The 26,545-nt window shown below is 42.3% G+C and overlaps 1 protein-coding gene across 3 annotated transcripts in view; it reads right to left on the minus strand.

Annotated features, from left to right (window-relative positions):
* The window catches only part of CAP2 (cyclase associated actin cytoskeleton regulatory protein 2), a 118,294-nt gene that overhangs the window by 49,126 nt on the left and 42,623 nt on the right, over positions 1-26,545 (minus strand). For 2 of the 3 annotated variants that reach the window (XM_036911696.2, XM_036911697.2), the window contains exon 4: positions 20,715-20,792. The exons of the other annotated variant lie outside the window; for it this stretch is intronic. In XM_036911696.2, coding sequence (XP_036767591.2) covers positions 20,715-20,792 — 78 coding nt within the window. The remainder of the gene's footprint in view (positions 1-20,714; positions 20,793-26,545) is intronic. 3 annotated transcript variants of the gene reach the window in all.

The raw sequence follows: 26,545 nt of genomic DNA on the forward strand, positions 1-26,545 counted from the left end.
CATCCACCGCGTGAGCACAGAAACCGGACGGCGGCATTTGAGCCATGCATTTCAGATTCACTGAGAAGAATCTTCACACTAGAAAAATCATACAGAATGATTTTCAAAGACAGTGAAGAAAACCATCTTCAATTAAAAACTATGTGTGTCTGGAGAAGCAATGGGATGTGGACTCTGAGACAGTGACACAATCCATCCTTCACTGTAATGGGGACAACTCTACAAGTCCACAGGCAGCTGCCGAATGGTCTCAAAACCACCCCGTCTACTGGGTTTTCTCGCGCAAGACAGTTCCCTGGTGCCACTGCAGTCTGATTTCCTGGTCAAGCACGTGTGTGCTACTGAGGACCCCAGTTCACATAAAGCTACCCCCACACTCAGCTGACGCTCACCCACACTCAGCCCTATATGTATCCTACTTGATTTTTCCATTTGTGAAACACCTGGGAAACATGTTGGATTGAGTTGAAAAGCAAGGTGCTTACAAACTGGTAGAGAAATCCGATATTTATCCTGTCAGTGAAATGAACCTGACAGATGTATTTTTGGTTAAAATTAAAATCGTGGGCCCTCTCACGTTACCACTGGCGATGCCGCCAGATGCACAGCGTGTGGCTGATAAAGAAGCCCCCACGGTCACGTGAGCAGGCTGTGGTTTCCAACAGTTCATGACAGGGGAGCTCATTACAGGGGCTGGCCTGGGAGGGGGGCCCATGTGTAGATTTACAAGAAGCGGACTTGTAAAGTGGAATAGAAATGATTATTTCCCATCTGTCCCCACCCACAAACATCCTCACTGTCAGGGCAGATGTCATGGCAGGAAGCAGAGTTAGTCATCTTCAATTTGGGTCTGTCTGCAGAAATGGTTCTCATCTCAGACTAGTGGACTAGACATGCTCCCAAGGACATAGGTTTGGGAGTAGATAGGTTCTTCCCCTGTGCTCGCCAGGACCCCTTCTCCCACTGGCCTTACAACCCCAAGTAGGAGGGACCTGTGTGCATCCAGAAAACGTAGGAGAGACGCAGGAGAGACCCTTTGGGGCCCCTGCCTAGGGCAGCCTCCTCTGGTCGCTTCCAGTGTCCTCTGATGCGTAGTTTATGAGTATGACACACTGTCAACGAGCTGGTAGCTCCTGATGGGGAAACAACACTGCTGGCAACCCCGGGGGAAGAGCTCTGAGCCGCCTATGAAGACGGCTTCCCAAGGCCCTGTGGTCCGGGGTGGGAGCCGGGCATGTGGGAAGGCTGGGTAGGGGGGTCCTGGGGACCCACGTGGGTTTGAATTTCCATCCTTTCCAACCTCCACTTTATGGACTAGTGTTGGGTTCTTTCTAGGTCCAGGCGTCTCCCGTCATCATGATCCCCACACCCTGCAGAGCTGGTCTCTGCTGGTTCTGTCTCCCTGGAGGGTGGCCGCCTGCATGTCAGCGGTGTCTTTCCTTCATATTTAAATGTGTCCCAGGTGTACACGTGACACCCTGGGAAGTCACAGAGACCCTCCTAGAACTGTCCACTGTAATTAAGAAGAAAACAATGGAGGGAAAAAAAGAATGAAAGATTAATGTTCTGTACTCTGGACTCTTAAGAAGGAATTTGGGGGATGGTAACACCCCAGCCCCCTGCCACATAATGATCTGAAATAGAGAAACACCAACATATAACAAACACAGTATGATAAGCTTCATAAACAATAAGTCAAACAAATAAAACTCACCCATTGAGAGTCTGAGTCCTGTGTAACAGCTTTGTAATTTAAAGAGGAATAAGCCAAGTCCCGTGGACCTGGGCTCTCCACCCAAACACAGCTGAATGCGCTAATGACACCTTCCAAGGAGAGAGAGGACACGCTTACCGCTCCAGAGGAACAGGGAGTGATACGAGGCTCCGCAATACGTGCAGTTATTGTAAAGAAATAAAAACGCAGAGAGAACTGAAGTAGCACAGATGGTTAGTGTTACCAGGACATGCTAGAACAACCAGCCCAGATTATGACCGCATCGCACAGGGTGCTACTGGAACCGTCCTGACAGACTTAGTGGGAACCACTGAATTATGTCTCCTCAAAATCCATATGTTGACATCCTAACACGAAGTCCCTCAGAATGCGACCTTGTCTGGAAACAGGGTGGTGACACGTCATTAGTTAAGATGAGGTCATACTGGAGTAGAGTGGGCCCCTAATTCCTTATAAAGAGGAGAAAGTTGGACACAGAGACTCATACACCACAAGAACGCATGTGAACACAAAGACAGAGATCAAGGCGATGTGTCAACCAGCCACAATCACCAGATCCAGCAAATCACCAGAAGCCAGGAGAGAGACTCCCTGGTGCCTTCAGAAGCAGCACAGCCCTGCCAACACCTTGATTTTGGACCTTCAGCCTTCAGGACTTCAGGACTGTGAGACTATCAGTTTCTGCCCTGTAAGCCACTCAGTTTGTGGCTCTATGTTATAGCAGTTCTAGCAAAGTAATGCTCTTAGGAAATAGAATAAAGAATCTCAACCTTTGCAGAATAGGACGCCAACGGAGTCAGGAAAGGATTGTGATAGGCACAAAGTTAGGAACAGACATAACAGAAAATTTACCGAATGGAAAAGAAATTTGGCATCATGAGACATCATGAGAATGCAGACAAATCTACTCAGTGTTGAGCGGCTTCCCAGGCCCGGATTTCCTCTCACATGCTTTTCTATCACTTAAAAAAATATGTGTACATAGAGGCAAAGCTTTGAAGCTATCACAAATAAAGGAATTTGGTATTTAATGTTGTAAGGATAATAATCTAATTTGATTTATCACTTTAGACTTTGGAGAAAAATAGGGCTAGGTGGAGCAACTATGACAAAGCCAGAAGAAACTATTTGACCCAGGTCACCTTGCTGTTTAAAGGCGGAGGAGAATATTTTAAAGCTTAGAGGACTCAAAACAATTGGCCAAATACAAATGCAAACGGTGGGTCACAAAAACTCTTACCCATTAGGTTATTGTAGGAGATAATTCAGGCTTGACAGAGATTTAAAGATCTCTTTGAGAAACAAATGCATTTGAGCGTTATGAGAAGACTAATAGTCCTTTCATTAATAATCAAAACAATTGGGAAATTATCAGATGGATTCTTAGAACTACCAGCTTTTAGCTGAACCCCGAAAGGGTCTCAGATAATTACTACAAAGAATGCCCAGTAGAAAAGGAAACAAAAGATGCTTTCATTTCCTAAAAGGGAATCAAGTTTACTTAGTTAATAATAGAAATAAATACAAGCAATTGAAACAGTTTTTCTGAAGTACATTAATGTTAGAGTGTTAAAAAATAGACCACTTAAGATTATCCTGTAGCCTGGCTCAAAAAGGAATAAAGACTTTAAAATCCACCACGGAAAACACAGAAATGAGAAGAGAAAGCACTAAATGACTACAATCAAGATAAATTTACTTCGGCTTAAAGGCAACTAATGTATCAAAAAGCAAATGTGTGTAGCCTAAACTTGTTGATTAAAACAAAAAAGTAATTGACTGGATTAAAAAATAAAATTCAGCAACCAGTTGCTTAACAGAAATATATTTAGCACCCAGTCATTTTGACAGATGGGGTGGGGGTGAAGGGTCTGAGATTTAACCCACTTAAATACAAGAGCAGAGATAGTAGGGTTTTCCTTTGTTAGGCAGAATTTCACACACTCGAATCCTGCTTTCTTACAGGACTGAGTTCAAGGGGCCCTTTCTCTGCGACTGCTTCCCCATCCCATCATTGCTAACCCCTGGGGGTGTTCAAGACTGACCCCCAGGGCCCCCCGGCAGCTCAGCATTTCTTACAGTGTATTTATTACATTGCACCACATTTAGATTTGTCTTCTGCGTTCATTAGACCTTGAGCTCCTGGAGAAAGCAGCTCCTGGTGTTTCTAAGCATAGCTAGTCGAATTATGGAATATGATAAATCTATTAAAGTGAAAAATATGTAGATTAGAAAGAGAAGGATGGACTTTCAGGCCCATCATAAAGGAACGGGACACTGGCAAGAAAGTAAACACGGTGGGAGACCTGTGGCCGGCCGGGGTGCCTGAGATCTGGGGTTCGGTGCGGGGAGGAGTCTGGGGCGCGCTCTCAGGTGCCGAAGCAGCTCGCTGCAAGGAGCCTAGCAAGCCCCCGATGGCGTCTGCGGGGCTGACTGCACAGGCACCGGGGAGGGCGCAAGGCGGGACTCCAGATTCGTTCTGTTTTTGTTTTTTCCACTTTGTTTTGTGACTGAGCCCGTGAGGACAGAGTGAAGAACAGGCCGCAGGAGAGGGAGCTTTGCAGCAGGAAGACAGGTTACAAGAGGCCCAGCCGGCAGCTCCTGTCAGGGGGGAGTAGGGTGCCCCCTCTTCTTTTGTCCTTTCCTTATTTCAGTTTTTAAAAAGCAAACTTGTAATACCTTTTTTATATCAAAAACATTGAGAAGCAGACAATCTGTTTCCTTTCTCTCTTTCCATCTTTTTTCCTCTGTGCTGCCTCTTCTTGAAGCCCTTCCCCCCTCCTTCCCTCCCACGTCCCTTCCTCTCTGTCGCCCTCTTCGTTCTGCATCAGGGCGACAGGAACGGAGCAGAGGTCACAGGTCCGAGGATCCTCGGGGTCAGCGCATTTCCAGGGCTGGGAGACTGGTGAGATGGGAGGGGAAGGGGAAGGAGGACCAGGGAGACCTGGGGACTTGTGCCTCAAGTGCGGGGCGGCTCAGGGTGCCGCCAGCTGAGAAAGAACCAGGAGGGAGAACAGAGTTTGGGGGGGAGCATGTGCGGTGCTGGACACAGTGCGCGCGAGGCTCACGGAGGTATCCAGGTGCCGGGCTGCAGAGAAGAGGCTGGGGGCGGGAGGCTGGAGGCTGGAGGCAGGAGGGTGGAGGCTGGAGGCGGGAGGCTGGAGGCTGGGGGCTGGAGGCTGGAGGCAGGAGGCTGGAGGTGGGAGGGTGGAGGCAGGAGGCTGGGGGCTGGAGGCTGGAGGGTGGAGGCTGGAGGCTGGGGGCGGGAGGCTGGAGGGTGGAGGTGTACCGTTGGCGCCATTACTGTAGGGCCGACAAATCACCACCACGGAAATTGATGAAATTGGCCAGGGAGAGACTAGGTCCTAGAAAGTCCTCTTCTAATGGTGGAGAATGAAATCTTGAAGGCATATATAGTTGACCCTTAAACAACAAGGGTTTAGCTGTGTGCGTCCACTTATACGTGCACTTTTTCCAATAAATACCGTACAGTACTGTGAATGTATTTTCTTATGATTTTCTTGATAAAAATCTCTTTTCTCTAGCTTACTTTATTAAATGAATACAGTATAGAACACATATACAAAGTATACACAATATATAATATTCCTAACATACTAAACAGTCAGTGGACTGCTTATGTTATCGGTAAGGTTTCTGGTTAACAGGAGGCCATCAGTAAAGTGTTTGGGAAGCTGAAAAAAATTATATGCAGATTTTTTACTGTGTGGGGGCTCAGAGTCCCCTAAACCCTGAGTTGTTCAAGAGTCACCTATACATTCAAGCTTTAGAGAGGAAAGAAGAGAAGTCAGAGAACGAAATGATACGAAATAGATACCTTAGAAAGAATAGAATTTCATTTGCAAGGGAAGGAAAAACTTTGAGGAGGGTGACAGTCAGTGATGAAAATTCTTTAAGGAAGTCAAATGGAATGAAGACAATTAGGAAGATACCAAGGCACTGGGAAGGTCTTTTTTGGTAAAATGATAAGGAGAGAAGATAGAGGACAGGAGACCCTGAAGTGACAGAGAAGTGAGGACATAAAATCAGGGAGGACAGAGTATTCTCAGCACGTCTGGCAGAAAGGGAAAGAGAAATAGTTCAGGTGGTCACGGAAGTTGGGTCTTTTTTTTTTTTTTTAAAGAGAGAAACCTGATTTGGTTTGTAGACTAAACAGAAGGAGTCAGTTGGGAGACAAAGAAGGGAAGAATTGATTAGATAAGGTTCCAGAGAAATTAGGAGGTGGTCACACAAATGGGAATCCTTATAATGTTATCATATTGAAAAAAGAATCTTTAACGTAAAGCAATGAGAGGCCACTATGGGATTGCAATAGACAGAACCTATCTAAGACAGTAAAGGTTTATGTCCCAAGCAACATAAAAAAAATACATATAAGAAGAGTGGGGAAAATACAAGAAATAAAATTAGTAATTGTGTAACAAACTCTATTCAGGACGTGCCTGAACAAAGAATGGAGACAAAACAGAAAATTACAATAATTAAGGAAAAACTAACAGACATAGGAAACAACCTAAAGGACAGGATTAAAAATATTTTCTTTTCAATAAAAACAGGTCTCTCCCCCAAATTTAACAGAAGGGAGACTAAGTCACATTTAATAAATACATACTTACAGTATTCTTAAAGAATATTAGAAAAACATTATCAACTGAATTCTAATTAAGCAATATCATACAATCAAACTTTTTTCCTTTTAAATAATATCAATCAGCGGCAAGCTGCTGCCGAACCCCTGTGCTCTTCAGTTTCTTCTAGAACCTTACCTCTTGAATCCATCCTTTTACCCCATTTCTTCAGGATTTCTCCCTAAGCTCAGCTGAGGACAGTGAGTAGTATTTGCTCTTTATAAAGGCTGATTTGACGGTATTCTCTACTCAGTCTTCTTTATAAATGCAAATATGTTTTATACATAGGAATTAAAGTTGACTGGAGAACAGAATAAAGAATTAAGATATGAATCACAAGAATTTATGATTAACCAAAAGTAACTAAAAACTAGGAGAATACTTAATCAAGACATATCATAAATAATTTTTTAATACAGTATGTCTGTTAAAATTACAAATATACAAATTAAGTTGTTATGAGAAAACGTGAGTAATTATGCTACATGCAAAGAGCAGAGAAAGTACTTTGACACAGAACTGAGAAGTGAAGTATTAGAACATAATGTTCATTATGTTATTTTTTTAGTATTTCTTAAATTCACTTTTTTTTAACAGAACAAAAACATCAGGGGCAAATTTGAATAGTGGTGATCCCCTCTGAAGAGTAAAGAAAATGGCAGGTCATAGGAAATCTCAGCAAAAGTACTCTTTTTAAATGAGACAACTCTATCTCCAGGTCCCATCAGTAGTAAACCAGTGTTCCACTTAGAAAAACCAGGTAAGAATTAAAATCCCATAAAGCATTTTAGAGCAACAAAGTGTGTTTGCCAGTGCCATGCATGGGGACATCCACTTGGGAGATCTGGTAAGCCAGCTATTTTGACGTTCAGATAGGAAGAACAAAATTTAATTGGCATTTAAGGAAAAAAGAAAAGGAAAAAGCCAAATCAAAATGTTATTGAGGTAATACATTCATGCTTGGAATTGGAAAACCTTGGCTTTCAGTATTTTTTACTCTTTTGAGGATACCAGACAAATGATCTTTCTATTTTATTCCTTAGCTACATGAGAAGAATAGTATTTGCTCATAACCACACCATTGGCTGGGAGCTAATCATGCTAAGGCCTTTCATGACGGTCTTGTCCTGCTGAGTGTGAATCTTCTAGAGAATGTCCATCCCCTACATGTGGAGAACAGACTCTCCCCTTCCGGACTCCCTGAGATTCTTATATGTAAAAGTGTTTGGGGTTGACTTTCCGTGGACTGTTTATTTCCACAAACACAAAGACACAAGGAGGTTTCCCCAGAGACTCATTTAATGAGTGATCTGGGGGCAGAAGGCCTCAAGCATCTTGAATATGGGGGTCTGGTTGGTTTTTGAGTGACTCATTCTGTTTCTAGTTGAGCACCTACTATGGGCACTAGACACAGGGCTGGGCATGTACTGCTTGGAAATACTGAATAATCTCATGCTATTTATTGTATTAGTAGTCCCTCCCTGGTACTTACTGGTAGTAATTTTAAGTGATTAGTCATGACCTAAGTCAACAATCATATTGATTTGGTGCCAGGAACAATGTAAGAGTCTGAAGAGTCTGTTGATATATGGAAAACAATTAAGTTAGGGTGGCCTGACTCAAGATGAAGGTAGTAAGAACTAGTCAGAGGGACGTGAAGTGCTCTGATGACGTGCGGTGGCAGCGGACAGCCCTGCTTCTGCTCCACCTCATTACTTCACTTCATTCACAGCTTCACATCATTACTGCCTTCCATGCTTTACTGTCCCCGTGTCGGAGGCTACAAATGATGCATGAAGACAGGAAGAAGAAAGAAAGGGCGAGGTGGTTCAGAGACGTCACACGCGAAAGCTCTGCGGTGCACAGCCACGCGACCGGCTCACGACTGCCTCGCTCCCTCCCTCCCCACCCATAAACCGAGGGGACGGGGGTTTCCTTCTTCACACTCTTCCCTTGCTCTTGTCTGACTCCTTTTGCCCTTTAAGCCTTGAGAGGTGGAAAAGCAAAGCAAAGCTGGGGGAGGAGACCAGGGCCCCTCGGTGGTAAGGTCTCTGATGGGGCGATTCTTTGGTTGCTAGTTTTGAAAGGGATGATTCAACCTCAAGCACAGGCCTAGAGAATTCCAGAATGATTCTGAATGTGTCTGGCCAGGTCAGAGAAACACTGTCCAGAGAGGAAAAGAAAAAAACAAGAGCCTTCACTTTCCCACACAAAAAAAAGTATTTTAAAGATATGGAATATCCAGCACATCACTACAAAAAGACCTTTCAGAGTCTAAAAGGTCAAGCACAATTATTACTGATGAAAATTTACTGTAGCCATCATCCGTTTCAGATAGGTAAGTTATGATATAGACTTTATGAGCTGTAGATGCCGTTAGAATTCACGAGGGACTCATAATTACAGTGAACAGGGTATTTATAACCACTTACAAGACTTGGGGCCACATTTTCCCACTTTAAATAATAGTAATTTTTAGCTGTATCTTAGTTTTTATGATGTGGAGTTTGCCCTGCCTGTGCTTTATTTGCTGTCAAGTTGGTAAAATATGAAGTTTCAAATTCTATCCGTGCTCCTATGGGAAAATATAATCCAATTTATGACTTTCCAAGAGGAATCCCATACACATTCAACTGTAGGATATTCGGCCAGAGAAAATGGTGGGACTCCAGTTATTTGAGTCATTTAAGCCAACAACGTGTGCGACGTGCTGTGCATCGCTCTGCGCGGGGGACCAGCTGGCGGCGATGCGAGAGGGCCTGGAGTCTCCCGCGGCAGCCCCTGCGGCTCTCACCGCGAAGCGACCAGCTTCTGAAGGCTGCCGTGGGACGCTCACCCTGATTCCACAGTCTTGAGAAAGTACCATTTTTTTCACAATTTACATGGAAACTGCATAGGGAAGAATCCATCTAATTGGAACATTTTTCAACAGCATTTAAGTATCAGGCCAGCTGGTTGCCCACAGCCCATGTGAATTTAAATCAGCGCACTCTTCCCAGAACCTGTGTTCTATAATCATTGAATGCTTGAGCGACATCTGTCACCCCAAATCTGGTTGTGATCATTTCTTGTCATTACACACATACAGAAAAGAACCGCCCTGTGGGAACCTCAAAGACCCTCATTTTGTAAAAGCATGCATAAAAGAAGTGGTGTCTTTGAAATGAAATGCCTTTCGAACATCATATCACTTGCTCTTTCTCGAATATTCCCTTTTCTAAATTCCCACAAGGGATACCTTTTCAAGGCTAATTTTGTGTGGCTGATCCACAACCAGTAATACCTTCAACTGATATTTTGATGAATACCAAATATACCTCCAAATATTGAGTTCTCTTTTGGTAAAAGATGACAATAGCACTTAATAAAAATGTCATTTCACTGGTCCCTTCCTATGCCACTATAATCCGTTAACTTTGTTTCTATTCCTCAAACAAACCGAAAGATGACCAGGGGCCTGAGCCTCTTCCCTTACCAAGCTTGACATCAAATAAAACAGAGTCAAGACCACAATACACCATAAAAGCAGAGACACATCAACTATAAAGAACCTTGAAGCTCCTAGACTCTTGTTGAGGGGATGGGAAATATGTACAAAAAATAACAGTGGCGTGTTTCTAAAATAACACATGAGCAAGTTACTTTGATTTGGGAAGAAACTACCCTATAGGTGCTCCAGAAGCTCAAACCACCCAGGGACCACAGGAAGGCGTAGCTGATACATTCCTGCACAGACAGAGTGGGAAGGAAAGTCCGATGGTGGTCGTGGTGGAGGCATGGGGGTGGTCACAGCGAAGACAAGGCCAAAGTCTTAGTCATGGCAGACCGCCCTGGCGTTATTTCTCCAAAGTATGTTCTCACACAAATGAGATAATGATGGATGTAGAAGCATCAAACGCCATGACTGCCATGCAGCAGCCATCCAGGAAATGTTTGGTTTAAAAGAAAGCCCCCAAAAATCAATTACTGGAGTTAAGGAAATTAAAGATGGCTGGTGTATGTAAGAAGAACAGGGCTTAAGAAAGATCTGAAGCGACTACTTGCTGGCAAATTCATCTAATAAGCAACTCCAGATATGGAAATCCTCATAGCAGCTAACCCACCAACACTTGACAAGAACTTTTTTTCCTGTTTATGAAAAGTAATCATACAAAGAAGTGCACTTCTCGGTGTTTGCTTCTGAAAACCTAAGTGCTAAGATGCCCTGGGGGAAGGAAGGTGGAGAGCAGAGGGAAAAGCTTGTGTGTATTTTCTTTTTTCAATTTGTTTGGGAAGTGTATCTCCTTTAAAGTGATCTGCCATCCACAAGACGCTCTCGTTCAACTTAGGAGGGGAGCTAGAAGACATGAAGCAGTGCATTCTGGTCTTTATTATTCTGGCAAAATGCAGACTTTGTTCCTGTTCACACTTGTGTTTTTAAAATCTCTGGAAGGCACAGTGCATTTCAGTCAGTTTGGGTAGAGGGTACTTTGTCTTCTCCCTAAAACAATTATGTAGAATTTATTCCGGATTATTTGTAATTTTAGCACTGTAGAGAAGTGTCTGCATTTTCGATTAGGAGCTAAATATACAAACCACAAGCACTGCACAGGGAAGCCGAGAGCCCTCGCACTCGCTGGTGCCTATAAACACTGACACCGAGTGACGGTTTTGTCATGTGATCCGTTCCCCAGCACACACAAATATAGAACATGTCCATAAAAAGTAACGGGCCGTACCCTCTGCTAAGTGATTTATGATAGCGGATCCAGACTGGAATGCCAGCTGGAATTACCTTCTCCCCGTCTGCTGTTTTCGCATATACAGCTTTGCACAGATGACAGAAGCTCTGTTCTGTACAGAGGACCCGGGGTCAGCTGCTGAAATGATGAACCAGCGGCAAAGCTGAAGGCCAAAATACGTTTGGCTTTTAAAAAGATTTGTGGAATGATGCAGTGACCTCTTTTTAAATTAATTTTTGAACCAGGCCACAAAAGAAAAATTGGTAACCTTTCCCTTTAAAAAAAAATCAGATTTATGGTGGCTAGCAAGCAAATACTCTGGTTCACAGTAGAGAATGATAAATAGCTGATAATTATTTTATTAAAAATACAAAGTGATCTCAACAGTTGACTAAACACAGTATGGAAAATTCCCTAGCCATGTGCATAGCTCCAGCCTTTATGCAGAACTTGCCATCAAGGCAGCCTGGAGCTGTAACAAACTTAGCATGAAATAGTTGGAAAAAAGGACATTATCCTTCTTTATTAACCTTTACCCCTCAGATAAGCCCTCAAATCCCCCCGAGAGTGATAAGCAGCTCACTTCCTTTGGACGGTCACTCATTATCTAATTCATGTCTCACACAAAGAGAGATGAGCTAATGTGCCTTATCAGATTAAAAAGAAAAGTCACCATGACTGATGTCCGGCAGGACAGGGTCTTAGCAAGTCCTTTCTGTCCCCACAGTCCTGGGTTTCTGAATACCCAGGAAGCTGCTAAGGTGGGCCACAGCGTACAGTCGCTGACGCGAACAGTCTGGGCAGAAGAATCCGGAATGACTCTCCCTTCTGATTACCCTCCTCTCGGGATCCTGATAAACCGGCCACTGGCTCTCCTGCTGGGCTCAGCGCTGGCTGCGGGGCTTCAGGCTGTCAGCTCAAGCAGACCCTGGCGATGTCACACAAGCCTCGTCCTCTCCTTTCTTCCCTGGTGCTTTATTCTTCATCAGCCAGAGTCTACATCCAGCCTTCACACGCTAGTCTGGGGATAATTACCAAGGTGATTTTCTTGCCATGGAAAGGCTCCTATGAGAAGCGAAGGCTTCCTTTTGCCTCACTTCTCTACTGACAGCATGAAATGCCACTCAGAAAGCTTCCGGTTACAAAAAAGCAATTCTGTGGGTATCAGCAAGGAACCAGTTTTTACCTGCTCCCATAGATGGTACTTGAGCAGATATTAAGTTGGGTTCACACCTTCACTCTTCTCTAGAAATTAAAAGCATACATTGCCTTTGGGTGCTTCTGAGTCGGCAATGAAGAGAACCAACCTACCAGCAGCATCAATACGAACAGCAAGGTGCATATTTATGGAGTGAGAATATAGAGTTAATTTGGAAAGGAGCCACTGGTCAGATTCTGAAAAGCGTCCTTACTGTCAACCCAGACCGGGAAATGCCGCTGCTAAACTGAAACACCAACTGAGTGTGACACAAGGGATGACAGCGTCTTACCTTTTATTTCTCTTGTAGTGTTTTGTTTCTCTCATCAAGATAAACGTAGAGTTACATATTGAAAAATCCATTTAAAATACTTGCCTGGCACATATAATAAACAGTAGTTAGTAGGCAGAATATTTTCTTAATTCCTTAGTAGTAAGAAAACAGCTTTATAGCAATGGCTTCAAGTAGGCATTTCATTTTACATTACGGCCAGAATTACTTTATTGCATTATGATACCTGTCATATGCCCCCTAACAACAGAACTAAGCAGCTGTAATCATGGCCAAATCTTTCAAGAAAACTCAGCGAGCAATGTGGTGACATTTTCTGGGCATGGACTTGCGGAACACTTTGGAGTTTGGCTTGGTTCATTCGTTTGCTTTTGCTTTACAATTTCCAGATCTGCCGCTGCACCACCTCATTTACCGAAGGCATGCTCTGAGATCAAAGTCACACGACTGTTTTGTTTGGTATTTTAAAATATGAGGTAATAATTTGATAACTTATAGGTATGGAAGAACATTACAGAGGCAAAAAGGATGAAAGCACTCTAATGAAAAGAAATTGTAAGGCATCTGTATACACGATCTACATACATCTCTCTTTATATGGACATATCCATGTACAATAAGATCAAACTCAGCTGTTACATTTCAAAGTTTCCTTGTCTATCTCTGGACAAGTACTGGGGAGTTAATCTGGAAAACCCTGTAGGTGTTTAAGGAGATAGTATATTTCCATTGAGATAGTTACTCATGTTCCCTACAGCAAGTTACCCACTCTGGCAGGTTGGCTAGATGCTCACCAAATCTGTGAATTCCTCCTCTAATCAGGCACACAGGCTGATTAAATTTCCCAACATCCTTTGCAACTAAGAATGGCTACAGTGACCAAATGAAGGTGAAGGTGACGGGCCACTTCCAGGCCTGGCCCATAAGCCCTTCCCAGGAGTGATCCTCTATTCATTCTCTTTCCCAATTCAATGGTTGAAGCCCTAGAGGACGTAGGGGGCCACTAGACAGAAGAAGCCCGGGTCTTTGGTTGACCACATAGAAGACAGCCAACGAAAACCATCACAGCAGACCTATACGGGCAAGAAAAATTGTCTACTAAGACACTTGCATGTGTTTTCTCATTTAATCCTCACCATAACTATGAGGCAGGAACTATTTCCCCCATTTTAAATACCAGGAAACATGGGCTTAGAGCTTAATGGTCTTCCCCCAAGTGGGTAACTTGACAAGTTGGTTTGGTTAGTGGAAATGTATTGTAGACTTTACCAGATTAATTTGCCAGCAGTCACTCAGAAAAAAAATACAAGATTCTCAAATTTAGGGAACCACACATGAATTCGTTTATCTTATATTTAGATTAGCAGAGCTAATGAGGGGAAGATCTGGGATTCAGATCCAGGTAGGCCCAAAGCCCAGGCTTCTACTCCTTACAACCCTACAAATTCATATTTTATAAAAACCTCAAACTAAACTATGCCACTAGTAATTGGGATCTATCAGTGTACCAAGTAACTAGCTGAAGTCCTAAGGTCACTGCCACAAGGCTTTCTTGATTAGTTAAAGGGTAACAAATTATTAACAAATCAGATGACTGCCCCATGCATTAGAAAACCCCTACTGAGTGCTTTGAGCAGACCACTGCGCTAGGGCTGCATATCACACATGGATGGAGGAACGGCCCCTGGAGTCTCTCTCCTTTCTTACCCTTCTACCCTTCTGATTTTTAACACTGTGCAAACAATGAAAGGATAATGAATCAGTTTTAGAATCCTGCTTTATGCATAGAAAGGCACAAGGCCAAACAAAGACAAAAAAGGAGACGGAGGGTAGAAGAGACTCTCTTTCATTTCTGAAGGTATTAAAAAACTCAGACTTCCTAGTCTTTTCAACAGAATAAAATCCACAGGGCAGCCAATAACTATAAATCATCTTCCCTGAAGTAGGCAACTTAGGGTAAATTTTGCTCTCTGTGTACCACACAGAGTTACTAATGTACCAGCACATTAATTCCATGCAAACACACACACACACACCACTTCATTGACAGGTCTTAGCAGCACAAGAAATGTTCAAGAAATATGGAAAAGTATGTGGGAGGGAAGGAGAGTGCTTGGTGTAGGGAGGGCACAAAAGCTCCAGTTTTCCACCAGACTGGTTTCCCATCTGCCCCTGCAAATCAACCAGGGCTGGAGGTGGTGGGGCCTTGGTGGGACCTCCCAGGAGCCCCCTGGTGACGGCCCTCCTCGGCACTGACAGCAGTGATCTCGAGGTTTCATTTTCAGATCAGGCCAGAGTTTTGGGGTCACGCATGGTGTAGATGATTAAAGATTATGTTTCCCAACTCTCCCAGGTGATATGAGATGTCTCAATGTCAGAAAACATTTGTTTTACCTCTCCTTATTCAACTAAACACTTTCTACAGTTTTATGTTGACATATAACTCCTATAAATAACGGTGCACTGGGGTCTTCCTACACATAATGTCTGTGGAAAGGACTTTAGATGATGAGTAAAGGAACAGGGCCAGGTCTAGAATCCAGGGCCAGATCATTAATGTGTCCCTGAGTTGCATTTCCCATGTTTGGGAATTAAAAATAACATATTTTTTCCTATACACAGCTATTATAAAAGTAAATAAATATTGAGTGTGCCAGGGTCCCTTGAAAAAATTCTGCACTTTCAGAAGGGGGCTTTTTGGCCATTTTCCATGTGAGAATTCTTCCATCAGCTGAAAAAGGTGGGCTTGATAAACTGTCACTAAAACTTCTAGACAATGATATAATAAGAGCTAAGTCCTTCTTCTGCCCAAAGATTACTTTTATAAATTACAGGGGGAGAGAAGAAAAGCATGAGAGATTCTGCACATGTTTTACAACTTGTTCTAGATCATGAGCATTGTAATATATTGATGACAGGAGTGCTTTTGAAGGGCAAGATATGAAGACCCATTAGTATATCATGAAATCAACTCAGTGGGTCGGGATCAGTCTTAAAAAAAAAACAACAAAAAACAAAAAACAGAACAATAGAATAGACTAGAAGAAAATTATCAGAATGCAGAAAAAAAAATTTTTTTTCTATGGGTCATGGTTGAAAATCTGAAAGCCCTATATTAAAGAATACACTGTTTCTTCACCTAAACTGAGAAAGGAAATTTGGAAATGGACGTCACCATCGTCAGTCAGGGTTGCAGAAGAGCCTGCGATCCTGCTTCTCCCCAGGCACAGGAAGGGGAGGCGGGAGGAGCTGGGGGCAGGGCAGAGAAGGCGAACGGCAGGGAGGCTTTACATTTCGGTCTGTGGCTCATGGCCTTATTAAAAACCGATTAATTATTTTAGGGTCTGACAAGGAGAAAGAAATCAAGGCAATCTGTTCTTAGTTTCCTTTTGCTGTGTAACAGACTTTCACAAACTTAGTGCCTTAAAAACAAGATGCATTTATCATCTCAATTCTGTAGGACAGAGATCTGGGCCGGGCAAGGCTGGGCCTCTGCTCAGGGTCTCACAGTGCTGGGATCAAGGTGTTGGCAGAGCTCTATTCCCATCTGGGGTTTGGGGTCTCCTTCAAGTCCCTCCTGGTTGTTGGTAGGACTGGGTTCCTTGCAGCTGTAGGACTGAGTTCCCTGTCTCACTGGTGCCATCCAACAGCGTGGACCGCACATCTTCAAGGCCAGTAGGAGAAGCTCCCTCCATCCACCATGACAGTCTTATATGACATAACACAGGCACAGCAGTGACTATTCCATCACCCTGCTCAACCCTAATCAAAGGGTATTTCGTATGATATTCCACATCCTCACAGGTCTTATCTGCCCTTGAGAGGATTACACTGGGCATGAGCATTAGGCAGTGGGAATCTTGGGGCCCATTTAGAATTCTGCCTACCTTAGCATCCCTCCTAATAGTAAGAACTCACCTAATGCAGTGACCACCAAGCCTTTAGAACAACTCAAAAGAAATGTGCACGCTTGCATTTTCCAAATTGTATACGAGCCTTCTGTAGGACATGAATAAGTGTCCCTCCTCAAAAAGCCTCCATAGTCAAATAAGTTTGGGAAAACATGGGTTTAATAATGTTTAACATGTTTCTTTACTGAACAGAGTGTGAGATCCTCCCAAGCATATTTAACCCAGAGACATTTCTTTGGGTTTGTGCTAAATAAATTTACTACCTTATAAGTATTATTACTCTAATATTAGCATTATTATAACTATTATTACTGTAATATTATTGCTCTCGTATTGCCATTTTATTTCCCCTACAAATCCTTTCCTGATCAACTCTGTCTGCAGGATTCTTTCTTCCTTGAATTTTGGTAGCATTAATGGTCTATTTTGCTTGATTGGCTGTTGGCTTGCAACTGGTAAATAAAATACTTTTACTTTTTGATGATGACTTCCTGCTAAACTTAATCTCTTTGAAGCCTGGCACTCAGGCTTAAAGCAACAGTGTAAATCTTTGGAGACAGTGGTGCAGTGAAGCACATTGGCTGAGACTTCTGGGGACCAGAGTTATCTGGGGGCAGTTCCTCAGCTTTCTCAGTGAGCAAATCAGTTACCCTCTCTCCACACTCCTCGTGGCCCTTCAGCTGAGGGCACTGCAAGAGATGGTTTGTAAGGTCTCTTCCCGCCTAATAGCCTGTATGACCATCCCCAGGCTGTGCCCCATCTCACAAGGGTCTTTCCTGTGCCTGGCCCACAGCAGGCACCTGATAAACACTTGTTGACTGACTAACTGTGGGCTTGCATTGCTGTGTGTTCTAGTATGTTCTAGGAGGTTCCCAGCTTCCAGCTGGCCAGGATGCTGATTCCCAGTTCCGGGCATCTAGCCCATACAACCCTCAGGCCACAACTGTCACTAATGTTGGTTTGACCTTGACTCATGCTTCTGTGGCATTAACAGGATGGGAGGCACCTCCTAGGAGGTCCTCCTGCCCTAAAATATCTTCCCTTCCCAATGCCTGAAACTCCTATTAAAGACTCATCCCCTACCCTGTTCTCTTAGAGCTCTCTTACAACTCTAAGCTACTAAGCATGTAAGTAATCACTTAATAACTCATCTACCAGAAAGCCAGCCACCTTGTAATGGGTGTGCAGTACGCGCAAGAACTAAACCTGTGCTGTTGTAAGTCACTAAGGGCTTGGAGATGTTTGTTACCGCAGCACGGCACAACCTGCCCTGACACAGAAACGTTAGGAAAAAGGAATCTGGATTTGATATTCGGCTGTGAAGGGATTTTGAGCTCCTGGGGATATCAGGCGGTGACTCCTGAAGTCTTACTGTGCAAAGTGACAGACCAGGGGCTTCAGTGTCACCCGGGAGCTTATTTGAACCACAAGCTCTTGGGCCCCGTCCGGACCTATTGAACCAGACCCTGCAATTTCATAAGACCTCCAGGTGATCAGAGGGGAGGGTAGAGTCAGAGCAGCAGGGGTCTAGAGGTGGCTGGAAATGAAAGCCTGAGCACCTGAAATAAACCTGAGCGGGAGGTGTGACTGGGAGAGCCATCCATCCAGACAGCACGGGCTCCCAGCAGTCACCATCACACGGGAACTTTTAAGAAATGCAGACCCCTGGGCCTCAGCCGGGACCTGCTGAATTGGCAGCTCTGTAAGGGGAGCCCAGCAATCTGTGTCTTAACTACCCTACAGTTGATTCTCAGACACACTAAAGTTTGGGAACCACTGCAAGACATCAGTGAGAGTTGAAATAACAAGAGTTAAAATTCTCCCGAAAGAAAAGAAGATGTGGGAAGTTATAACATCGGTCCTATGAGAAGACACCACCTGCTTTATGATGCTCTTTATGATGTATCTTCTAGAATGTAGAACAGGAAAATCAAGGCCTGGCCATGGGCTGTTTTCGCTGCTGGTGGTGATCTCTCCACTCTGCTTCTCTGTCCAGTGGAAGTACTGAGACCGCGCTCTGGGAAGAGACGCAGGGGGCAGCACGGGGGGCGGGCACCAGGCTGCTTTGCATTTTGCCTGCCGGCTGCTGCTGGCGGGGCTTGTCCTGCTGGGAACGCGCTGATGAGCGCTGCAGCGGGCGTTCCAGCGCACGCCCTGCCCGTAGGAGTGCCTGGGTCAGACCCATTCCTCTCCCTTGCATCAAGAACAAAGTAGACAGAGGGAGGAACTACAGATGCCACACCCAGGAATCTGCACAGCCCCGGGCTCAGCTGCAGTTTCCTGACTGTGGCTCCGTTTGGGATGCCATGGCCCCCCAGTGCCTTCACTCATTTGTTCATTTATTCTCTCATTCACTTCTCTCCAATACTTAATGAATGCCTTCATGTGCAAGGCTGATGGAGAGACCCTTTGTTTCGTGCTTAAGGAGAGCCAGGTAAGCCAGAGCTCCCCCTCCACCCGGGACTCCCAGTGGTGCACTGAAGGCCCCTCTCTGCCCACGTGGATCACAGAAAAGCCAGGTGAAGGCTCTACCAAGAATGTGCCAATGTTGTGATTTCCTAATTTCACTGTTCTCTTTGCAAAGAGAAAAAAGGCAGGGATCCAGATGGCCCAGGGGGAAAGCGCACCCACAGCAGAGCACAGAGCATCCCCACCCCCCCGGAACGCCTGCCTAAGCTGTGCGCTGACCCCTCACCTCCCAGGAGGGGGGCAGTACGTCCATCCCAGGAGGGGGCTGGCAGTTCCGCTGCAAGTTAGAATCACCTGATGAACCCGTGAAACTCTCAAGGCCAAGCCCAGTCTTCACACCAGTTCTATCAGAACCTCTCGGAGTGGGATCCAGGCACTGATATTTATAAACATTTTCCATATGGTTCCACTGCATAGGCGAGGCTGGGACCACCGCCAGGAGGGTCCTGGGGTCTCAGGTCCTGCCTGTCTATGGAGCTGAGCTTCATCCCCTGGATGCTGAAGTCCTGTTTCTCAGGATTCTCAGCTCTACCTTTTCTATTTCAGGAGTTTGTTTTAGAATTCAAAGTGAGCTTTTAAATTTAAGCTACTGTGTTAGGGTGAACATTCAATTATTATATATATATATATAGTTGTTAACCAAACTTCAGATGCAGAATAGTAATCAAAAGAATGATCCTTTCTTTGTCTTATTTAACAAAGTATGCTGTTCATAGATGTACTTTTTAATGAATCATTTCATTCATTACACACTCAGCATGGTCAGAACATTATTATGATGAGTACCTTGGTGGAGGGAATGGAGTTACCTGCACAACGCGAGGCCAGTGGGGGTGGGGCCCGGGTTGAGAGTGTGAAATTTACAGCAGCCTCGGAAATGAGAAGAGCTCCCAACCACTGTTTTGCTCTGAACATTGACAATTATGATTTTTATATTAAAGTTTACTCTGGGCCTTACATGGTAATATTACAATGGTTAAAATTGCTACCTCATTATAATATTGAAAATACTGGTATTTGGTTGTACTACCACCAAAATCATGGGTAATATTCTTGTACTTAGAGCATCAAATTTTCTAACATCTCTAAATAACTTAAACCTAAGAAAAGGTAATCCATATTCATGGTGGCAGAGAAAGAAGAGATGGAATATGCCTGAGTGCTTATAGATTCAGGGAGTCTCTCCCTCCAGTTTTATTCTCAAAATGAGGATCAGCAGCATAAGCATGAGCTAGGGTCTTGTGAGGAGCAGAATCTCAGGTCAAACTTGCAGGCCCGAAGAGTCAGAAACCGCACTGAAGCGCCTGACACGCTGGAGAGGCATCGACTCAGCCCATCCGTGCTGCTTACAAAATAGGAGCTGACCAAATTCATGCGCAGGATTGACAGGCGATGATGGATGTGAATGATTTTTGATCACAGAGAGCACAAAATATGAACTCAAATCAGTGGTACAGACCTCCTCGCTTGTAAAAGAACAGGCTTTTATGAAAATAAGAGGCTACAGATGACATAAATAAATAGACATTTTAAGCTGGTAATGTTAGTTCTTACAGCATGAGTTTGGCCATAGTCAAATTATGAAGACAGAATACACGTTCCATACCATGACCTGGATCGGCAAGAAGCTATGTGTGCTACACATTTCTTTTTTGGGGCGACCCTCACAGTAAATGGTTCTGTTGCTCCTTCGTTTTCTGTCCTACCCGCCCCATTCCCTGGGCAGCCCTGCCTCTTACCTCTTGGGGTCGTTGGTACTGAGAGGCCATGAGAAGGAAGGCCCGCTGGGCCTGGAAAGCAGTATGCACCATTTCTGCCTGGGAACAAAGAGGAACACGGAAATTTAAATGTTTGCGCTTCAAAACAAAGAGCTACCATATGATCCAGCAATTCCATGGCTAGGCACAGACCCAAGAAAAATTAAAACATATGTCCACGCAAAACCTGTAAATGAATGTTCACAGCAGCTTATTCACCATTGCCAAGATGTGGAAACACCAGAATGCCCATCACCTGAAGAATGAATACACAAAATGTGATACACCCACATGATGGAATATTATTTGGCAATAAAAAGAATGAAGGGCTGATTCACACAACAACATGGCTGAACCCTGAAAACATTATGCTGAGGGAATGAAACAGTCAGAAAAGGCCACATTTATATGACTGCATTAATATGAAATGTCACAAATAAGTAAATCTACAGAGACAGGAAATACACTAGGGGCTTACAGCGGCGAGGGAGAACGGGTGGGAAATGGCTGCTAATGGGTTTGACGTATCTTTTGAGGGTGATGAAAATGTGTTGGAATTAGTAATTCACAACTTGGTGAACATACCAAAAACCACTGAAACATACACTTTAAAAGAGTGAATGTTATGACCAGTGAATTATATCTCAAAAAAGCTGCTCAAAAATGTTTGAGCCCCAAAGTGCAACTGTTTTCAAAGGTATCCTTTCTCATGGTGTGTCCCGATCTGCTCCGTGCCTTCCGGTGGACAGGAGGCGTCCCTTAAACCATCCCCAGGACGATATGCTCCCGAGACGGCTCTGGAAGGGACCCCGTGCCGCTGGCCTCCACCCCGCAGGAAGGAGTTGTGCTGGTGGGAATGTCTTCGAACACGTGGCATCGTAGTGTCTTATCTTCACCTTCCCCATTCTTAACTAATTCTCTAATTTTCTTTTAATTTAAAAAGTTATGGAAGAATACCAAGGAGAAAATAATTCCAAATCTACACATCACACACAATTAGTCATTTCTGGCCTACTTTTTTCTAGTCTCTGAGGAAATTTGTATGGTTGTTTTCATAAGAATGAAAATCACAGAATAATGATATAGAGCATGTTGTTAAATGCAGAAAGTTACAAAGATTAAAGTTTCAAAAACACCTCATGATCTGGAAATAATCATTATTAACATTAGATGACCGTCACGGAACCACCTTTTAAGATACATATGCAGAAAGACTTTTGTAAAATGGGACCAGACTCTCAGCATTGTTTTTTAAAATAAAAAGTATAAATTTTAATTATGATTGAATAGTAGAGATGAAAGCGAAAGAATTGGTAAACTTTGCATAGAAGTTTCTGTACTATAATAATTATTATATCCTAAATGATCATTCCAAGGTAAAAAAAAAATTATACAATATGAGGAGATTGGAATAATTCTGTATTTGCATTTTAAACTACATGATGTAATTTTAGACAACACTGACTGACCCCTTGCTGGGAAAAATGAGAATGTAAGCACTTTTCAAAATTTCCCTATCTCTGCTCCCATCTTCCATATTTTTTATTATTATTTAAATTTTGCTCAATTGATGACAATTTATAGTCTACCTTTTAACATTAATTCACATAGTTCAGGATTAGTACTTTTGATTGTTATTAGTTATTTTGATCTTTTTAATGGGCTAGCCACTTTTATCAAGTATTTGCTTCAAAAAGACCTCAGAGTTGCTTTAGTTCTTCAGATTTAAGCATGTCTCCCTACCACCTTCATATTTTAACATCTTGCCTGAAAATAACCTCTTTGGGTCACTTTCTTCCTCCCTTTCCAGACAGCATGGCCCTAAACGTTGACAGCAGAGAAATCTGAAGCCAGCGTGATTTTTTTCTCCCTTGTAGGAAATTGACTTTTTCAGGTTTGACACCTGAAAATGTATTTCTTTATCCTTGAGGTTTAACAGTTTAACTAAGATATGTTTGGGTTTTGAGCATTCTACATTTTATTTTCTAGACAGAGTTGGTCCTTTATTCTTGATTTCTGGGAATTTCTCTTATATCTTTCAATAGATTTTCAGTTCCTTTTGTTAGAATCTCTACTCAGCAACTCCACTTATTATCCTCAGATTGTTTAATATTTGTGTGTCTTCATATCTTTTAGATTCTCTCTACCTTTAATTTTCTTGTCTTTCACCTTTATTTACTGTGATTATATGAATACTTTATCGCTAGTGAACAGATTTTCAAAAGGATCTTATACACCTTAACATTTCTAATTTATATATAATTTCTGCACTGTTTTTATTCTTGATTTGTTAAGACTTCCAATTTCCCTTTGCATTTCATCCTTATTGTCGTATCACCTTGTCTTTAAGCTATTTAAAAAATGCATCTATACTCTCATTAAGTCCCAAGAGTGTTAAGTCATACTCCTAATTAGGCCATTGTGAGGGGTATGGTTCTGTCCCTCAAGTTCTGCTTTCTTTGAGGGTGAGCCCATGTCTTTCCTTTACATGCTATGTTTCTTTCTGACACATTATTTCTACCTGCCATGCACGTGATTTCTTGAGTTTCCCTACCAGGTTGGAGATTGGCTTATTTTCCCTTTCAAGCACTAGTTTGTGCTATCTACTCTTTTAGGGATAGAATGGCATAGGGGGAGGAGAGCTCACCTGAGGTGATGCCCGGTCTTCACCTGAGAATTTAGGTACTGCTCATTCTTCTGGGAATATATTAAATGTTCTAAACTGGGATTTGCTCCACATACTTGGAACACACCATTCTGATACAGATTTAAGGTCATTTCTCCAATTCAGAACCCAAACGTGAAGTCTTTACAGCTACACAGGGAAGCAGCCCTGTGGTTGGTTTTTCCTGCTTCGTATTTTCCTCTCCTGATTTCGTTTCCTTTAAGGTACGTCTTTAATGGGGTGGGGAATAGAGGCAGAGTGAGAAACTAAAAACCGCTCAGCCATCAGTTACTGAAATGTATTGTGTTAGGTTACAGCTTTTTGTTTCATTACTGTCAGCGATTTTTGTAACCTTTCTTCCCCTCAATTTTGGGGGGGTACAATTTTGATTCAGTTTTATTTGGTCATAAATTTATATACTTCACACTTGTTGGTTTCATCTTTCATCTTGTCCGTGTTAGCCTCACATCTGTTTGGGGGGAGTTCCTGTCTCTCTGCCATCTTGGATATGACTCACTACTCTGATAGAAAGGTCAAGAATGAGAGTAACCAATTTAATACAGTCTCAAAAACAGATACTTAAAATAGTAGCAGTAGGATTAGGTTATTTCATCCCCATGTCACTATCAGACAAATTTCTGGGCTAGAAGGATAAACACATCAACTAACTGGGAAATGACTAGTTTTTTTATTGAAGAACTACATTTGACATACAATATTGTATTAGTTTCATGTGTATAACACGGTGATTTGATATTTATAAACATGAGGAAATAGTCACCACAGTATGTTTAGTTACCATCTGTCACTATACAAAGTTGTTACAATCTTATTGACTATATTCTCTATGCTGTACATTATATCCACATCTTATTTTATAGATGGAAGATGGTACCTCTTATTTCCCTTCACCTATTTTGTCCATTCCCCACTCCCTTATCTTTTGGCAAGCATCAGTTTGCTCTCTGTATCTATGAGTCTTTCTGTTTTTTGTTTGTTCATTCATTTTGTTTTTAAAATCCCACAATAAGTGAGATCATGTGGTATTTGTCTTCCTTTGTCAGACTTATTTCACTTAGCATGATATCCTTTAAGTCCATCTATGCTGTTGCAAATGGCAAGATTTCTTTCCTTTTCCACTGTATGTATACGTACCAGATGGTCTTTATCCATTCATCTTTCAACAGAAACTAAGGTGCTTCCATATCTTGGCTATTGTAAGTAATGTTGTGGTGAAGATGGGGGTGCATATGAATTCTTAAATTAGCATTTTTATTTTCTTCAGATGAATACCCAGAAGTGGAATTGTTGGATCATATGGTATTTCTATTTTTAATTTTTTTGAGGAACCTCCATACTGTTTTCCATAGTGGCTGCACTAATTCACATTCCCATCAAAAGTGCATGAGGGTTCCCTCTTCTCTATGTCCTTGCTGACATTTTTTATTCCTTGTCTTTTTCATAATAGCTATTCTGACAAGTGTGAAGTAGCATCTCACTCTGATTTTGATTTGCACTTCCCTGATGGGTTAGTGAAATTAAGCATCTTTTCATCTATCCATTGGCCATTTGTGTGTCTTCTTTGAGAAAATATCTGTTCAGGTCCTCCACCCATTTTTTAAATAGATTTTCTTAATATTGAGCTGTGTGTGTTCTTCATATATTTTTCTTTGGGTCTATGTATAGATCCTTTATTGATATATCATTTGTGAATATCTTCTTGATTCAGTAGGTTGCTTTTCACCTTGTTGATGATTTCCTTCACTGTGCAAAAGCTTTTTAGTTTGATGCAGTCCCATTTGCTTAGTTTTTGCTTCTGTTGTCCTCGACTGAGGAGACAGATCCAAAAAAATACTGCTAAGACCAAAATCAGAAAGCTTACTGCCTATGTTTTCTTCTAAAAGTTTTATGGTTTCTGGTCCTATGTTTAAGTATTTAATCCATTTTGAATTAATTTTTGTATACGGTATAAGAAAATCGTCCATTTTCATTCTTTTGCATATAGTTAACTAGTTTTCCAAACACCACCTATTGAAGAGACTGTCTTTGCCCCACTGAATATTCTTGGCTCCTTTTTCACAGATTAATTGACCATTTAAGTGTGGATTTATTTGGGGGCTCTCTGTTCTATTCTATTGATCTATGTATCTGTTTTTGTGCCACTACCATACTGTTTTGATTAATAGTAGAATAGCTTTGTAGAATAGTTTGAAATCTGGCCCACAATACCTCCAGTTTTGTTCTTCCTCCAGATTTCTTTGGCTATTTGGTGTCTTCTGTAATTCTACACAAAATTTTAGGGTTCCTTGTTCTAGTTCTACAAAAAATGCCATTGGTATCTTGATAGTGATGGTACTGAATGTGTAGACTGCTTGGGGCAGATGGACATTTTAACAATATTAATTCTCCAATCCATGAGCAAGCAGAGAATTTTTCATTTACTTGTGACATCTTCAATTTCTTTCATCAGTGTCTTACAGTTTTCAGAGTACAGGTCTTTCACTTCCTTGGGTAAATTTATTCCTAGGTATTTTATTATTGTTGATGCATTTGTAAATGGGATTGTTTTCTTAATTTCTCTTTCTGATAGTTCATTAGTATACAGAAATGCAACAGATTTCTGTGTATTGACTTGTATCCTGCACCTTTACTGAATTAAATTATTAGTTCTAATAGTTTTTTGCAGAGGCTTTACGGTTTTCTGTGTATAGTATCATGTCATCTGCAAATAGTGACAGTTTTACTTCTTCCTTTCCAATTTGGATGCCTTCTTATTTCTTTTTCTTAACTAATTGCAATGGCTAGGATTGCCATTACTACATTGAAAAAAAGTGGTGAGAATAGAGAGAAATGACTACTTTTTGTTATTCCACTTCATTCACATGTTTTGGCATGTGACAAATTTTCAAAAATATTTTCTGAAATGAAGACTTTAATCTTGTTTCTTACTTTTCTCATTACTTCTTATCCAAGGATTTATTTTTTATATCAAGGAAAAAGTGCTTGAAGTCAAACCAAGATTTGTAGACCATTTACATTTAAAATCACGTATTCAGTGATCATCAACATAATAAGGCTCATGAATGTTTAAATGAAGATATGTTTTCTATCTTGGTACCATCTCCTCTTCTATTTGTCACAGTTGTGT

Source organism: Manis pentadactyla, chromosome 16 (assembly GCF_030020395.1).
Source record: "Manis pentadactyla isolate mManPen7 chromosome 16, mManPen7.hap1, whole genome shotgun sequence".
Classification (NCBI taxonomy): domain Eukaryota; kingdom Metazoa; phylum Chordata; class Mammalia; order Pholidota; family Manidae; genus Manis; species Manis pentadactyla.